The following is an 18561-nucleotide window of genomic DNA, read 5'->3' on the forward strand; positions in this document are numbered from 1 at the left end:
CACAAACTCAATACAAAGACTGTTAACTGTGAGTGGACGTCCCAATTAAGCATTACACTTGTTTACAAGAGGGTCCACCATGTTCAATTCATCAAAACATTTATTAACCTGCCGTGTACCAAATAGAAAACCTGTAGTGCAGCATTGGATATCAGCCTGTTCTGGAATGGATAAACTTGCACTGGATGGCCATTTCAATTTCAGTTTTATTTAATTGAGTTAAAAACAGAAGAAAATATATTACCATATTGTGCAGGAGAAAGTTTATATAAGCCTAGACTGAGGCTTATATAGAGAACTTCTCGTATTTTTTAGAATCAAACGTACACACAGTACACATATTTTGTAAATACACTGCGTGGTTATGATGATGATATTTGAAATGTGGTGAGTGTTGGGAGGAGACCCCGGGGAAGACCAAGGCGCAGATGAAGGGATTACATCGACTCACTTGCCTTGGAACGTCTCGGGATCCCCCAGGAGGAAGTCACTATTGTTGCTCTGGAGAGGGAAGTCTGGAGCTCTCTGGTGGAGCTGTTGCCCCCGCGACCCGACTACAGATAAGCGGTTGAAGATGGATGGATGGTGAGTGTCGGTGTCGCTATGCCCTCTCAGTCAGTATGCACTAGGATACACAGACTGGCTTCAAGTCCCCTCAGTCAGTATGCACTAGGATACACAGACTGGCTTCAAGTCCCCTCAGTCAGTTTTCACTAGGATACACAGACTGGCTTCAAGCCTCCTCAGAAAATATCACAATGTCATCTGACATCTCCCTCTGAAAGGAAATGACAAGGCTGCTCGTTCTCTAAGACTGTTACTTAATTTCATATGGTGAGATGAGAGGGGTGGAGGGGCGGTGTCAGGATGTTATGTTATAGCAGCTAACATTTTGTGAGAGAGACAGTACAACACTCAACGATACACTGCACTCCTTCTCAACCATAATACACAGAGGGTTATCTCTCACTCGCAAACAAACCCACACATCACCCCACGTGTGTCACGCAGTCCACAACAGGGCGTACATGCCTCAATTTCTACAATTCCTAAAAGTGCTTGCCAGGGTGGGGAGGGAGTCCCAAGCATGTCAAATTATCTTATTTTGGGGGTCCCCAGTTCAAATATGATTATTTTGGAGCCTGAAAAGGTTGCCCACCCTTGGTCTAAGACCAAATGGGCCCTTATCGGTCTGTAACTCTATGGGTCCAGACCCTATTTGGTTCCATTTGTACACTCTCAGGGCAGTATTATGCGTGTCTTAAGTACCAGGTCTTATGACTTAATTTAAGACCTGGAGGCGTGGCCAATGCTGTTTGGCCACTCAGAATAGCCAAATGGCATTGATCACGCCTCCAGGTCTTAAGTTAAGTAATAAGAATGGTACTTAAGACACGCATAATACTGCCCTCAGAGTTAAAATAACATAAATTTTACAATATAAATTGGGGTCTCAGAGATAGAAATGCCAGTCCGTAGAATATTGCATGTCAAACTGAGGGTCCTCAGTTCAGTACAATGGTTGAGAATCACTGCTAGAGCCATAAAAATATCTTATGGGGGTCCCTGGCATGTCTTTTCAAATGCGGTCCGCAAGTGTCATTTTGGGGGTCCTTGACATTTCATGTCAAACATTTCCAAATTTCATTATGCTTTAAGTAGCATGTGACATGTAAAACTAGGGGGTTTTCATGATTCTGAATCCATTGCAAGCATTAGTTTTGCACAAAAAACACTCCTTTGACTAAAAATGCCCATAGCCGTCATCACAAATGTGATGAGGTCAGTGGCTATGGCCGAAACTAATGCTTGGAATGGATTCAGCACCATGAAAACCCCCTAGTTTGACATGTCACATGCTACTTAAAGCATAATGAAATTTAGGGAATTTTGCCTTATATTGGTTGTTAATGGTACCCCAACTTTCAGCAGCTGACACAAGGTTTCCCAAGGGAGTTGGGTTGGAACACATTTATATGTTATAGTAGACTATATTAGTATCGCAACGCGAGGCTAATAGTAGACACCGTTATGAACACATTTGTGAAGAAAGCTAGTGGTAAAGCATTTTTTTTGCAGATTTGCCACACATTTCTCTAATTTTCTCTAACTATATAGTACAATAAAATAAAAGCATGCACGAGGTTAACAGCCAATATGACAGAAGCAATAAAGTAATTTAGATTACGTTACATTATCTAAACCAGACTGAAGGAAGTCAAAGGTCGTTTAAAGAAGCAGTGTTTCTTACTGTTCTGTTATGTGTCTATAGAGTTCAGTTGACTCAAGGACAGACCCACAGACCGACGGTATGTACTTGTGAATTGTATTGATATTTGTACTTTTGCTTTTGCACGGTTTATTATGCTCCATTTTCCTGAACGAGTAGGATGGTTGTCTAATTCAGCTACACACAGTTTCAGTGGTGTAAAGTAAGTACATGTACTAGTTACTTAGTAGATTTTTATTATTATTACAAAACATACAGTAACCACTTCAGCCCTATATACATTTGACCATTTGAAAATAACCTAGCTCACGGTGTGTCGTGATGCGACATATTGTGAGCTTATAGATATAGATATTTCCAAAACATGTTTTATACATTTGGAAACTTGAAATATGGGACATTCTGCACATTCTGCTGAGTACTTTTACTGTTGGTATTTAAGCACAGTTTGACGCTAATACTATTGTAGTTTTACTCAAGTACATTTTGAATTTCGAACTCATAATGGAGCAGTTCTACATTGCAGTATTACTAGAGTAGTAGAGCAATTGAGTACTTTTCCCACCACTGCACAGTTTACTACTGTATCTAACGGCCGGGCTCCACCGGGCGCGTCAGCGTCGCGTCTCCGTCACCGTCAGGGAATGTTCCCTTTTTAATCAATGAAGGGTGGCTCCACTGCCCGCGTTGACGGAGACGCGACGCGTGCATTAAAATTGAACCGGTGCGTTTTTTGACGCGACGCAGACGCAACGCAACGCAACGCGTCCGGTGGAGCCCTGGCGTTAGGTTTTCTACTTGCGGCTAATGGCTATACAGGCTATATGTCGTGACTCGTCAGCCATTGAAAACCTTCCATGTAACATTCTGGTTGTACCGTGAGCGTTCTTAAAACAGGCGTATCTTAAAGTGATATGCCGTGTTGATTCTCTTAGTTTAGCAGTTTAACAGTTCAAGGCGTGTTTATTGCATTGCATTACATTTTGTTTTGATAACCTGCCTAGCCTAGCCTAGTATAGCCTAGAAGATAAGCCCTTTTAGAGCATGTTCAGTGATTGAAGGGAACGTGTGTGTGTGTGTGTGTGTGTGTGTGTGCGTGCGTGCGTGCGTGCGTGCGTGCGCAGGTAGGTCTCTCTGCTCTACCATGAGTGAGTCTGTGGAGAGAGAGGAGGGGGGCGTGGCCTCTAAAAGCAGCCTGTCTGAACAACATGACAGGTAATCTACAGTATAGGACAGTAACCAAGTACATGACGTTAGTACGTTTCCCAAGGATCTTACTGGGGAAAAGGGGTTGTGTCAAAAATATCCAAATGTATGATAATTTTCATACATATAACAACAAAGTGTGTGAATTTACTATATTCACTGGCTGCTGATTTGGATCCAGTTTGGCTTTTCAAAATAAGTTAGTAAATCTGACCCTAGATCTGTACTTGGGGGCATTAAAAAGTAACACGTCACGTCTTTGCAGTCCAGTTTCAGGCTTTTATTTGTGTATAAGGTCGACGAGGTTGCTATACTTCCCCACAGCATATGTCAAACAAGGTTGTTTCTTACGCTAAATATGCTATTTTTAGTGAAATTAAACATTTACACCTGTGATTTCTCAACTTTTGCTAGTTTTATTTCAAATATGATTTTTTTAAGCCAAAGGTATGATAATTTAGCATTTCCCATCTGGCAACACTGGTGTCAATTATCAATTAGTATCACTTCCTGTTGTCAGTCATTCAGTTCATTTGAGGGATCAGATAACAACAATAACGTGGGAACACAACTTTTCTTGACCTTTGACAGCTCTCTAGGTCTTCCTCCTAACTTCAACGCTGGACAACACTCTACTGATCAGAGGTCAGAATGAAAACAACACATTATTTAGTTGTTCAACTCCCTACTGGTCAGTGGTCAGAGTAGGACTGGACAAGAGGACTTCACATTAACATTAGGATTATTTATAGCTTGTGTGTCTCGATTACCATCTGTTATGATTGTGCACTATATTTACACATCATGTTTTGGTTAAAACCTTTTTGTTAAAGGTAGGAACTATTGCTGCTCACCTCTTATTTTAACCTAAAAGTAGGCCCTAGCTTTAAGTGGTTAATTAGACTTATCGATTGAAAAATAAAATAAAATTCTTTGTTGTCCGTTATGTGAAATATAAGAAAACAAATATTATGAATAAAGGGGGAAAAAAACATATTAGATTATCCGGTTTTAAGTGGTTTAATGGTTCTACTCTACATATCGTTTTTTCCTGTATAATTTGCGGTTGCCCAGCCCTAAAGCAGAGGTAATGAGATTAATAAATGGTAACCCTAACCCATGATAAAATAAAATACTCCTGTACCTCTGCTGTACCCAGCTGTAACTCCATGATAAAATAAATTAATGTCTCCTGTACACAGCTGTAACTCCATGAAGAGTGACCAGTCCATGGGAGTACCTATTGTCTTCAAAGATGGACACCACTCTGCTGACAAGAGGTCAGAATGTAAAATAAATGTAATAAGGTTGTACAGAACTAATAGCTAATATAATATGATTTTTAAAAATGAACAATTGTATGTGTGCATGTGTGCATGTGTGCATGTGTGCATGTGTGCGTGTGCGTGTGTGTGTGTGCGTGTGCGTGTGTGCGCGTGTGTGCGTGCGTGCACTCGCGTGTGTTAGGATGATGATCAATGATCAGTCTGACCAGGAGCATAAAACAGATCTGGTGAGTCCGTTTACAACACGTTTTCTCATACAAATAAAGAACAACGAATGTTTTGGTCCAAATAAAGAATTAGAAAGTAGAAAAAACAACACTTTTTTTTGTTGTTTTTCTTCTTTGTAATTATTTGTTTGGTCCAAAATGTTGTGTTTGTTGTCATGATTTGTCACGACTCGAGTTGGCTTCGTACAACACTTAAAAGGTCTTTCAATAAATACTTTTTGAAATGTCTATGGGAAAAATGCATTGGGATTCATTACCTGGGCCTGGCGTCGTCATGAAAGGGGGCGGGACTGCGACGCTCTATTGTTGTACTGAATAATGATGTACAAATGCATCATTGTTCATTTGGAGGGTTCTCTGGAGCGAGAGAAGAAGCTCCACATGGACCTGGAGAGAGCTGAGAGAGTCAACAGAAAGCTGGAGGAGGATCTGAAACGATCCCAGGAATCCATCATGGATCTGGAGAATGAGATCAAGAAGTAAGATGGACCACGGTGTGAAATGACATGCAGTAACTACCTGTAGAATGACACTAACATTATGATTGCTGTATCCCACAGGAAGGACTTTGAAATAAGCCAGCTTCTGGATAAGATTGAAGATGAGAAGTCTTCTTCCTTTTTACAAAAGAAGGTCAAAGAGCAGCAGGTATTGTTTTTCCTTGAAATCATTAATAACTAGAAGAATGTGCTCCTTGGAGCACAGATCTCCGCCAGGGCAGGAAGGTTATTGTAGGCCGCAACATTTCACGGCAATCGGATGCTGTGTTCATGATTTGACGCATTTTGTTCTAAACGAGCCACTCCTGCAAACTTTAGCAGCCAATCAGGATGGAATATGAAAAATCGGACGGATTGGCCTGTAGGCCAGGTGTAGGCAATCAATAGCCTGTGTCAAGCTGGTACACCTCAGATATGGCTGCGCCCAGGGAACCACTCCGTGGATTCGTCTATATAGGTATTGTGTACCGATTTGCGTGAAAGAACACCAAAGTTTCACGTCGATTGTTCCAACGATTCCGGAGATTAGCTCCTCACAGACGGGCGTGTACAAATGGAACCAAATGGACCCTTACATATCCATATGGTTCCCTTTGTACACTCTCAGACTTAAATGAACACTGAGTACTAGATTGTGACAGGAATAGATTGAGGTCCCAGAGATTTAAATAAATTATATCAAATTATCTAATGCATATATCCAACTGGGGGGTCCTTGAAATTCTAAACGTTGAGAAGCACTGAGTAAGAGACATGAGTACGAGTAAATGATGATTGTCACACGTTAACCTGATATGATTCATTGATTTGAAAGGCTCGTATTAAAGAACTGGAGGAAGAGATGGAGGTCAAGGTTGAGGCGCAGAGAGGTGACCTCTACCGGGGGGAGGAGGAGGAGGAGGAGGAGAAGGAGAAGGAAGAGGAGGCTGGTGAAGACCCCGCTGTTAACATGCACATGGCCAGCAAGCAGGTAGCAATTTAATCCCAGTCTATAGGGCCAGATTCATTATTCCATTTGATTTCCAAATCCAATGTAGTGGGACAGTGGAGGGAATCAATCACCCCGGTAATCAATACAGCTCAGATGAAAATTATTGGATTTAATTTTTTACCTCTGCAAAGGTGAGTGCGCAATTCATTAGTAGAAATTATTAAATCCTTGTCGAGTTTTAACTCTTTGAGAGTTTCATGGATTTCTATATAGTTTTTAGACTTCTCTATGGCAGAATGGCGTTTTTGAATGATTTATTGAAAATTCTCTGTTGTGAATGTGTGACAACGAAAGACCTTCAGAGAAAGCTTGGCTTGTCTGCTTCCAGGAAAAAAATGAACTGAGTTGATAAAATGTTTAGTTGTGGTGTTGGAAGCCATTTAAAAGAGCCTGCATTTACACTGGGTAGTGTTTCTAGGACAACAAAAAAAGTTATGACCGGTTGAAGTTTTATTTTCTAAATAACTTTTTTTCTGCTGGGCGTACATAGCCATGCAATATCTCATTTTAAAGGGTGAGTTGTCTAGTTCAATTAAAATAAAATAAAAAGTTTCTCACATGTACCACTGTAGATATTTTGCCATCTATAAATAGCATGGTCAGTCATGATCAATCTGACCTATCCAGCTAAAAGTCCCCCTAGCTCTGAAATGGAACATCATATAAACTCAATTCTTTTTTGGGGTAAAATTAGACATTCTAACGCACATTTTGATATATACCATGTTTACATAGTCTTACCAGTACCGTGTCTATTCATGCATGTATCTCAAAAACCTGTTGTGAAGAAACAGTTTTGATAAAAAACTCATCCAAGGACATTGTTTTGATATGACTTTGTGCCCATGATATGTATCAAAATATAGACTTGAATGTATACTGTATTATAACAAAAAAATTGGGTTCTTACCATCTACCGTTACAGAGTAAATCACAGTTGAAACTCGCTTAGTCAAACCATAAACCTCAGACTAGTGAACAAAATAGCCATGACAGGTCTAACTCATTGTAAAAGCTTGTCTTTTATTTTTTATGACTACTAACATAATACAATTATAATAAATATTACAGAAAATAAATAGGCCTACATACAAAACAGTTGTCCCCAAACTCCCCAGTGTCCCCAAACCACTGCATTCCAGTTGTTCTTGACGGTGTGTGTGTGTGTAGGCTAAATTTAAAAAAAAAACAACAACTGAAATGAATGAATGCATCCGGTTCAGTGTCGGAGAACTCCATCGCAGTCTTGACTCTTCGTCTTCATCATCATCATCATCATCATCATCCTCCTCCTCCGATGCCAGTTCTAAATATATAAAAATAAACATTTAGCTGTAGTCAGCCCGGCCAATAGCCAGTTGGGGGGGGGGGGGGACGTAGGCTATCTGACATCATCGTCATCATCATCATCACACGGAGACACACTAAACAATGTACAATCATGATTGTATACAATATACAATGAATGCAATTATCATGCAAGCTCAGACGTCAATGAAACGTCATACAGATCTTATATAATACGCTACTGTTAGCTTCACTCCCCGTCCCCCCTCCGATCCTTGTAGCAACGTCATCATAACCACGCGTTGCTTCAGTAAACGATGCATGTTTGTTCTCCGTCTTTGTAGACAGTAAATAAAAGGAGCGAACATTACTCTAAAGATCAGATCGCCTATAAGGCACGCTACAATATAAAATACTTGTACTGCCATGCGTGCATGCCTGCTACGATACATTTGTACTGCAACAACCAACCGATCGACACCAACCCCCCCCTCCAGCCCTTAGCCAGCACCAATGCACCGACCAACACCATTAGCCAGCACCTTCGGTGCTGGCTAATGGCTGGGGGCCATCGTGGTGAGTCATTCTGGCGTCATGATCTGACTAGTAGTAGTAATTATCCAAGCATCTATTTGTAGCGATCATCTTATGATTTCTGATCACTATAGAAGGGCATTTTCTACAATAAGATTACCTCAAAACATTCCGGGTTGATCGTCTTCTTCAATGGTTTCCCGGTATAGCTCATCGGACGACGATGGGGAGACAATGAAAAAAGGAGGGAGGGAGCAGCGAGTCTCGCTGTAAGCACTGGACCAGGGCTACTCCGCCTGGAGAAGGCGACTGGGACGCGTATGGATCAATACTACTACCACAAAACTCGCTCAAATAAATAGTACTGCTTTCAACTTTTTCTGCTAGAAAATCGCTCGGGCGAGACGGCAAACAGGCAAAACAATGAAAACTATGAAGACTCCCTCTGCCCCCACTGTTTACAGGGGGTGGGACCAGCTTCCAATGGCAACACGTACACGTGTGTCACGTGACACGGGTTTTCTGGGTAATGTAGTTGGAATATAAGCTCAGGAATTTAAACAGCGCTTCGGAGCATATTAATATGTTTAGATTAATCAAAAAAGAGAAAGACGCCAATTGGCGTCATTGCTCATTTACGGAATTCTGATGAAGACGCCAATTGGCGTCTTTGCTCTTCTAAGGGTTAATAGCATATGGCCGTGATGTTGAACTGTATAAATTAACTTCTTTCTCATTATACGTGAGAGTAACTTACTTCAGTTATTAACGTTCCGCAAAGGAGTGGGGGGCCACATGTGGCCCCTGATGTGGTTATTGTGATGGCAGACCCTTGAACAGTGTTATCGCCAAGTTTGGTGAGGATCGGGGCAACTGTGTTCCTGTGGCACCCAGGGGTCCCTGGCGGGGCCCCTGATGTGTCCCTGGGTCTATGATTATATAAATGCATTTCTCATTAAACTCTTATCGCTTTTTAACCTTAACCTATTACACACTATTACACTAATTGCACTATTACACTTTTACACTATTCCACTTATTACACTGTTACACCATTACACAATTAAACGTTTTACACTATTCCACTTATTACACTATTACACCATTACACTTGTTCTGCCCTTACAATACGTTAGGTAGAGTCTGTATGTATGGCTTGGCAGACAGCTAACAAGTGCTCCCAATAAAGCTCCTTAGACACTGGCTTCGTTAAGGTTCTTTACTGGTGGTCACCATTGTAAAACTGGCAATACAGAAAACTTTGAAAACACAAACATTTGTGTCATATACTGTATCATAAACCACTTTTTTATGCTGTTTGCAAAATTAACATGCTGTTGTTACTGTACTAATTGCACTCAATAAATCAAATTACAACACGTGTTAGAACAGATCTTAACAAACTTACCAACATATTGCTTTAAGAGCCATACACTTTTACAGTAAAGGATGATTGTCACACGTTAACCTGATATAATTGATTGATTTGAAAGGCTCGTATTAAAGAACTGGAGGAAGAGATGGAGGTCAAGGTTGAGGAGCAGAGAGATGACCTCGGCCGGGGGGAGGAGGAGGAGAAGGAGGAGCAGGAGGAGGAGGAGAAGGAGGAGCAGGAGGAGGAGGAGAAGGAGGAGCAGGAGAAGGAGGAGGCGGCGGAGGAGGAGAAGGAGGAGCAGAAGAAGGAGGAGGAGCAGGAGAAGGAGGAGCAGGAGAAGGAGGAGGAGGCGGAGGCGGCGGCTGGTGAAGACCCCACTGTTCACATGGACATGACCAACATGCAGGTAGAAATTTTATCCTAGTCAGTAGGGCCAGATTCAATCTGGGGAATCGAGGGAATCAATCACCCCAGTAATCAACACAGCTTTGATGAAAATGATCAGAATTAATTTTTTACATCTGTAAAGGTGAGTGTGCAATTCATCAGTAGAAATTATTATATCCTTGTCGAGTTTTAATAGCATTTGGTTGTGATGTTTTAAATTCACTTTTCTCATTATACGTGAGAGTAACTTACTTCAGTTATTAACGTTAAGCGAGGAGTGAAGGAATCTCGTGACAAAATAAGCTGATCAACACGTTGCTATGTGGTGCTTCCCGACCCGGTACCGACCGTTCAGTTTACATTATATAACTCTATGGTACCGAAGCACTGTTTGCTTGATTTCATGAACATCATCACGTTAGTTTCTGGTTACCATTTATAGAGATAAAATGGGCGGAGACTACACGCTTGGGAAATAGCGAGTCCCCGTGACTGTGATGCAAAAATGAGCTACAGCCGCGATACGCACAAATGAAGCCATTACGCCACCTTTGATTTGAAATTTCCTGAGTGAATCTGGCCCATAGGTTTTTGAATAAAGTATCATTTAGATCAGGGGTTCTCAACGTTTTTGGCCGGGGACCCCCGGAAATGCTTTGGCCGTGTCTTGCGGTGGTATGGCATGCCACTTTTAAAAGTGGTAAATTTCCATGCGGCCCCTGATTTGGCTAATGTGATGGTAAACCCCTGAGCACTGTTATTGCCAAGTTTGGTAAGGATCGGAGCAACTATGTGCCTGTGGCACCCAGGGGTCCCTGGTGCAACACCCAAGTGCAACCAAGCATACAATTTAGTTTTAGTTTTTTAGTAATTATTATTCTACTGTATCTCTTTTCCACTAGTTTTAATTGTTATAATATTTATATTTGTATATTTGTAATATTTGTAGTCTTCATTTTAGTCACCATATAGCTTCTTTTAGTTATTTAGTAGTACTTTGCTATATACTGAGAGCTGCAAAATGTGACATTTTTATGTGTTGCAATGAAGGTTTTTGGTGTAAGTGAAGTATCATTTGTTTTATTTTTATTCTCAGGGTGTCGGACTGGCCTCTCCCCACAGCAGTCTCACGTCCCTGTGTCCAGTTGGTCTGGGTATGTCCAGCACTCCATGTGGACACTGCAACACCTGTGTCAAGGTTAAAGAATCAAATCAGCAGAAAACACCTTCCTACACAATCCAAGAACCTGCCAAGCCAGATGAAAGAACTGCCAACAAAAAACAAGAACCTGCTAAACATTTCCTAACCCTAACCCAAATCCTAACTGTCCTTGCTGTAATCCTAGCCATATTCCTAGCCTCAGCCCTTTATCCGTTCAGCACTGAGTCAGGTCACAAGTTACATCAATTCGGACCTCTGATGAAGGAATATGAAGAAAAGATTGCTGAGCTGGTGAAGACAGAGTCTGCAGTTCAGCAGAAGATCCAGGAGAGACAAGTGAAGATTCAGGAGATCAAACACTCAGTAGAGCTCAACAAGAAAGATGCAGACACAGTAATAGCAGGCGGCGTGCAGGTCTTCACTGCCCTGATCAGCTGTATCAACAGAAGCCGAGCTGAGTTCATGGATGAAATTGAAGAGGAGCAGAAAACAACGGAGAAACAGGCTGAAGGCTTCATCAACGAGTTGCAAAAGGACATCGCTCAGTTAGAGGAGAGAATTTCTGATCTGAAGCAGCTCTCACACACTGAAGACCGCCTCCAACAACTCATCCTCTTCCTGAACTTCACATCCATCAACACCCTTCCACCCACCAAGGACTGGACAAAGGTCAATGTCCATCAGCCTTCATATGTGGAGACTGTGTGGACAGCTGTGGCTCAGCTGGAGAAGACACTCAGTCAAGAGATGCGTGATGCTGAGCTGTGGAGGATCGAGCAATATGCAGTGGATGTGACTCTTGACCCTGATACAGCACATCGATACCTCATCCTGTCTGAGGACGGAAAAGAAGTGAGTGTTGGAGACACGATGAATAGATTCAGTGTTGGAGACACAAGAAATAGATTCTCATCCTATTTCTTTGTCTTAGGGAAACAAAGCTTCTCCTCAGGAAGGTTTTACTATGAGGTTCAGGTTAAATGGAAGACTTGTTGGCGTTTAGGAGTGGCCAAAAGGTCCATAAACAGAAAGGGAGACATCACACTGACCCCCAACCATGGTTACTGGACTATAGTTTTGAGGAATGGAAATGAGTACAAGGCTGCTGCTAGCCCTCCTGTCCTCCTCCCTGTAAGAGAGGAGCTTCAGACAGTAGGAGTGTTTGTGGATTATGAGGAGGGTCTGGTCTCCTTTTATGATGTGGAGGCCAGGGTTCATCTCTACTCGTTCACTGGCCTCACCTTCACTGAGAAACTCTTTCCATTCTTCGGTACTGGTCTTAAGGATGGTGGTAGAAACTCTGCTCCTCTGATCATCTCTCCTGTTAGTATGGCCAACATTTAATATCACAACATTTTTTATTTCATTGTAGTTTTGGGCAATATTTGATATTTTATTACTTTCATATTTTATGACTCCACAAATAAAAAATAAAATCAGGTGTGTGTGTGTGTGTGTGTGTGTGTGTGTGTGTGTGTGTGTGTGTGTGTGTGTGTGTGTGTGTGTGTGTGTGTGTGTGTGTGTGTGTGTGTGTGTGTGTGTGTGTGCGTGCGTGCGTGTGTGTGCGTGCGTGCGTGCAGTACACACATGAACCACTTCAGCCCTAAACTTTGCTACGTGAAAATAGCAGATCTACAATTTGTCGCGGTGAGCTTGTAGATCTGCTATTTACAAAATATTTTCATACATCTGAAACTTGTGAATTGGGACATTCTGCAGAATGAGTACTTTAACTTTTGGTACATTAATTATATTTTGATACTTTTGTACTTTTACTCAAGTACATTTCTAATAAAGAGTATTTCTTACACTGCGGTATTGATACTTTTACCTAAGAAATGTTAGTACTTCATTTTACACCTCTGCTTATGACTCCACTGAGCTTTATTGCAATATGTTTTGTATTGTATTGTATGAATTACGTAGCCTACTGATGAATTGAGTATAATGGACCTCAATGGAAACAAGATCCCTGGGTGTTTTTGTGTTATCCTTTTAGCATAACCTTATCAACGAATACTCTTATAATTACAGGATGGAATCAATCAATCAATCAATTGTATGCCTTGTTATTGTCTATATTATGGACTCAACATAAGCCTGCCGTGTACCAAATTGAAAACCTGTAGTGCAGCATTGGATAAACTAGCACTGGATGACCGTTTCAATTTCAGATGTATTTAGTCGAGTTAAAAACAGAAGAAAATAAATGCATATAACCATATTGTGTAGGAGAAAGTTTATACAAGTCTAGAGGCTTATATAGAGAACTTCCCCTATTTTGTAGTATCAAACATAATACAAAAGTACACATATTTTTTAAATACACTGCGTGTTATAATGATGCCATTTGTGGGGGGTCCCCAGTTCAATTATGATTATTTTGGGGGGTTGCAGCCTGAAAAGGTTGCCCACCCTTGGTCTAAGATAGGTGGTTAATAATATTGCTGTTGATTTCCTCCAGCTATGTCTCTCAGTCTGACAGACGGAACATAAACACACGTAGTAGTAAAACACATAAAAGCATGCACAAGGTTAACAGTCGATGACAGAAGCAATCAAGTCATTTAGATCGTTAAACCAGACTGAAGGAAGTCAAAGGTTGTTTAAAGAAGCAGTGTTTCTTACTGTTATATGTTATGTGTCTATAGGGTTGACTCACAGACGGACGGTATGTACTTGTGAATAGTATTGATATTTGTGCAACATTTGACAAAATGTTTTACTTTTTTCCAGAACGAGTAGGGTGGTTGTCTAATTCAGCTACCCACAGTTTACTATCTAAGGTGGCTATATAGGCTATATGTCGTCAGCCATTGTGACATTCTGGTTGTACCGTGAGCTTCCGTTTAGCGGCAGACTGTCTGGGAGAATTCATCTTTAATCAGGTGTATCTTGAAACTGTGTGTGCCGTAGCTAAACTTACTTTAGGTACAGTGTTTATTGCATGCTTGCGTGTTTATTGCATTGCATTGCAGTGTGTGTGTGTGTGTGTGTGTGTGTGCGTGCTTGTGTGTGTGTCCGCGTCATCATTACCGTCATGCCAGAGTCTCGTCCCTCAGTGTATGTGAACTTGAACTACTTGATTTACAGGAATCACGTCTCAGTGCATGTTAACACAGGAGGCTGTATCTGGGCTGGTTTCTTCTACGACACACCATCGGGTAGGTTAAAAACGGATGAAATCCTTAAATATATCATTATCAATGGGCCACATCAGAGTTATTACATTATGGGTGCATAATGACGTATTGGTGTGTAATGAATGAATATTCATTCATTACACACCAATACGTCATTGTTACTACAATAGTATAATGTTATTTTAGATTTTAGCTTTGGAAATTCAAACAAAGCAGATATACAAGCTCACAGCGTGTGCATTTGTGGCGTGCTGTGAGCTTGTACATCTGCTATTTTCTTTTTTTACCTCGAAAGTGTATAAAAAATGTTAAATCATTTTGAATTACTCTCCTGTTCTTCTACCCCTGAATACGTCCCAGGTCTTGTGCGCAGGTGCTGAAATGTGTGTGTGTGCGTGTGTGTATGTGTGTGCGTGTGTGTAAAGGTCTCTGCTCTACCATGAGTGAGTCTGTGGAGAGAGAGGAGGGGGGCGTGGCCTCTAAAAGCAGCTTGTCTGAACAACATGAGAGGTAAGACAAACATCTATAGTGAACTAAACTGTTAATAAAGGTTTGATAAAGCAATGATACTATTTAACTCTTATTTTACTATATAGACTATAGTTAAAGTGCTTTTTAAGTGGTCAATCAGACTAATTGATTTTTGATCAACTCATGTTGATTAGGTGATGTAATGGTAATGTAAAACAAACAGTGCAAACACAAACATTAAACGCCATTAACAATAAAGAGACAATATGACGTAAATGACACATTATGACGTACATTTTCCCTTCATTACTTGCGTAAGCAGAGCGCGCAAGTACTAGTTTCGCCCAGGACGATGCGTATGCACCGTCCCAGCAAATGACGTAATGACTACTTGTGCCTGATACGGCAGTGGTGCCAGACTACATACATGTATACATAGGAGCATTACCTCTAATCCTCCCGACACTAAAACATATCGTCATTACGTCACCATCGAAAACCAATTACACTCTGGCATTGGGACCTTTAATCCACATCTTTATTACGTCATCATTGAGAGCTAGTCATCATTGAGAGCTAGCTATACCAGTTATACCCTGACGTCATATGCTGGGACGGTGCATACGCATCAAAAGTAACCACAGTATACCGCTAATCAACTTACAAATTACATATAGGCATTTCCTTTAATCCACCCGACACTGATCGAGATATACGTCACCATCGAAGGCATTGGGTCCTTTAATCCACATCTTTATTACGATATACTTCATAATACTACTTTTTTACGTGCAAAAAGTAGGTACGTAGCAAATAGCTAAACCTAATAATTCAATATTTCAATCGTTCTTTCAAAGAGAAGCTGATATTTGACAGTTTGTAGCGGTCGACAGTACTTGCACGCTCTGCTTGCGCACTAGTAGGACATTTATGGCCTACCTGTATGTGCAACAAGCAAGTAGGCACTCGACAGAGTGCAGTTCTAGTTGTCAATGCGTTTACAAAACAAACATTGAACTGAAGACAAACATTAAACCTGCCCTCAAAAACTAATATAAAGAAAAGAAAAAAACATATTAGATTATTCAGTTTTAAATGGTTTATTGGTTCTATTGTATATATCGTTTCCTATATATTTTCGGTTTAATTGCCCAGTCCTAGAGCAGAGGTCATGAGATTAATAAATGATAACCCTGACCATGATAAAATACATGTATGTTGCAATACAGATACATTGAATAGTTAAGCCCATATAGATCCCTGATCATTAATATTGGCCAGCAACTCATCTGACGTGTGTGTGTGTGTGTGTGTGTGTGTGTGTGTGTGTGTGTGTGTGTGTGTGTGTGTGTGTGTGTGTGTGTGTGTGTGTGTGTGTGTGTGTGTGTGTGTGTGTGCGTGTGCGTTTGCGCGCGTGTGTCCTCCACAGAGACCACCAGAAGAAGGATCTCAATGAACAGACTGATCAGGAGCATCAAACAGACCTGGTGAGTCCGTTTACAACATATTTTCTTATACAAATGAAATGGATAATGATTGGTTGAAGGGGAGAAAAATGTTTATTTTTGTACTGAATAATGATGTACAAATGCATCATTGTTCATTTGGAGGGTTCTCTGGAGCGAGAGAAGAAGCTCCACATGGACCTGGAGAGAGCTGAGAGAGTCAACAGAAAGCTGGAGGAGGATCTGAAACGATCCCAGGAGGACCTGAAACGATCCCAGGAATCCATCATGGATCTGGAGAATGAGATCAAGAAGTAAGATGGACCACGGTGTGAAATGACATGCAGTAACTACCTGTAGAATGACACTAACATTATGATGGCTGTATCCCACAGGAAGGACTTTGAAATGAGCCAGCTTCTGGATAAGATTGAAGATGAGAAGTCTTCTTCCTTTTTGCAAAAGAAGGTCAAAGAGCAACAGGTATATAGTTTTTCCTTAAAATCATTAATAACTAGAAGAATGTGCTCCTTGGAGCACAGATCTCCGCCAGGGCAGGAAGGTTATTGTAGGCCGCCACATTTCACGGCAATCGGATGCTGTGTTCATGATTTGACGCATTTTGTTCTAAACGAGCCACTCCTGCAAACTTTAGGAGCCAATCAGGATGGAATATGAAAAATTGGACAGATCTGTCTTGATCCAATGACTATAGACGAATCCACAGAGCCTTGGCCTGTAGGCCAGGTGTAGGCAATCAATAGCCTGTGTCAAGCTGGTACACCTCAGATATGGCTGCGCCCAGAGAACCACTCCGTGGATTCGTCTATATAGGTATTGGCCCGGTTTCCAAAGGACACCTCTTACACCATGGTGTAAGAAGTGGTGTTGCACATGCTCAGTTGCTCCTCTAGGCCGCACACAGAAGCCTGTGAACATAGACATTCCATGCATAGATGTGCCACGCAATGGTAGGCCTCAGGCCTGGTATGGTAGGCCTCAGGTCTACCATTCTGAAATTTAATTTAATAATATGCAACACCACTTCTTACACCATGGTGTAAGAGGTGTCCTTTGGGAAACCGGGCCATTGTCTACCGATTTCGTGATGTGTGGAAAAAATGTATAGGAGTAATATAAATATGATTCACACACCAACGTTTCTTGGTTTTCTTGATTTGTACACTCTCAGACTTAAATGAACACTGAGTACTAGATTGTGACAGGAATAGATTGAGGTCCCAGAGATTTAAATAAATTATATCAAATGACCTAATGCATATATCCAACTGGGGGGACGTTGAGAAGCACTGAGTAAGAGAAATCAGTACGAGTAAATGATGATTGTCACACGTTAACCTGATATGATTCATTGATTTGAAAGGCTCGTATTAAAGAACTGGAGGAAGAGATGGAGGTCAAGGTTGAGGAGCAGAGAGATGACCTCGACCGGGGGGAGGAGGAGGAGGAGGAAGGTGAAGACCCCACTGTTAACATGGACATGACCAACAAGCAGGTAGCAATTTAGTCTATAGGGCCAGATTCATTATTCCATTTGATTTCCAAATCCAATGTAGTGGGACAGTGGAGGGAATCAATCACCCAACTAATACAGCTCTGATGAAAATGATCAGATTTAATTTTTTACCTCTGCAAAGGTGAGTGCGCAATTTGGTTGTGATGTTTTAAATTCACTTTTCTCATTATACGTGAGAGTATTTGCACTCAATAAATCGAATTACAAAACGTGTTAGAACAGATCTTAACAAACTTACCAACATATTGCTTTAAGAGCCATACACTTTTACAGTAAACGTTAACCTGATATGTTTGATTGATTTGAAAGGCTCGTATTAAAGAACTGGAGGAAGAGATGGAGGTCAAGGTTGAGGAGCAGAGAGATGACCTCGGCCGGGGGGAGGAGGAGGAGAAGGAGGAGCAGGAGAAGGAGGAGCAGGAGAAGGAGGAGGCGGCGGAGGAGGAGGATGAGGCGGCGGAGGAGGAGAAGGAGGAGCAGAAGGAGGAGGAGCAGGAGAAGGAGGAGCAGGAGAAGGAGGAGGAGGATGAGGCGGCGGAGGCGGCGGCTGGTGAAGACCCCACTGTTCACATGGACATGACCAACATGCAGGTAGCAATTTAATCCTAGTCAGTAGGGCCAGATTCAATCTGGGGAATCGAGGGAATCAATCACCCCAGTAATCCACAGCTTTGATGAAAATTATCAGAATTAATTTTTTACCTCTGTAAAGGTGAGTGCGCAATTCATCAGTAGAAATTATTATATCCTTGTCGAGTTTTAATAGCATTTGGTTGTGAT

At 41.4% G+C, this 18561-nt stretch overlaps 1 protein-coding gene across 1 annotated transcript; it reads left to right on the plus strand.

The window, feature by feature from the left end:
- Positions 1-5270: 5270 nt before the first annotated feature.
- On the plus strand, positions 5271-17772 carry LOC306915142 (uncharacterized protein; the record flags this gene model as incomplete). The annotated part of the gene is made up of 10 exons (XM_079492391.1): positions 5271-5428; positions 5510-5597; positions 6264-6419; positions 9875-10042; positions 11120-12512; positions 14754-14838; positions 16229-16286; positions 16410-16558; positions 16640-16727; positions 17629-17772. 10 exons carry the CDS (start codon positions 5271-5273, stop codon positions 17770-17772), a joined length of 2487 nt encoding a protein of 828 aa, XP_079348517.1.
- Between the last annotated feature and the right edge of the window lie 789 nt (positions 17773-18561).

This window comes from Electrona antarctica (genome assembly GCF_951216825.1).
Source record: "Electrona antarctica genome assembly, chromosome: 22".
Classification (NCBI taxonomy): Eukaryota; Metazoa; Chordata; class Actinopteri; order Myctophiformes; family Myctophidae; genus Electrona; species Electrona antarctica.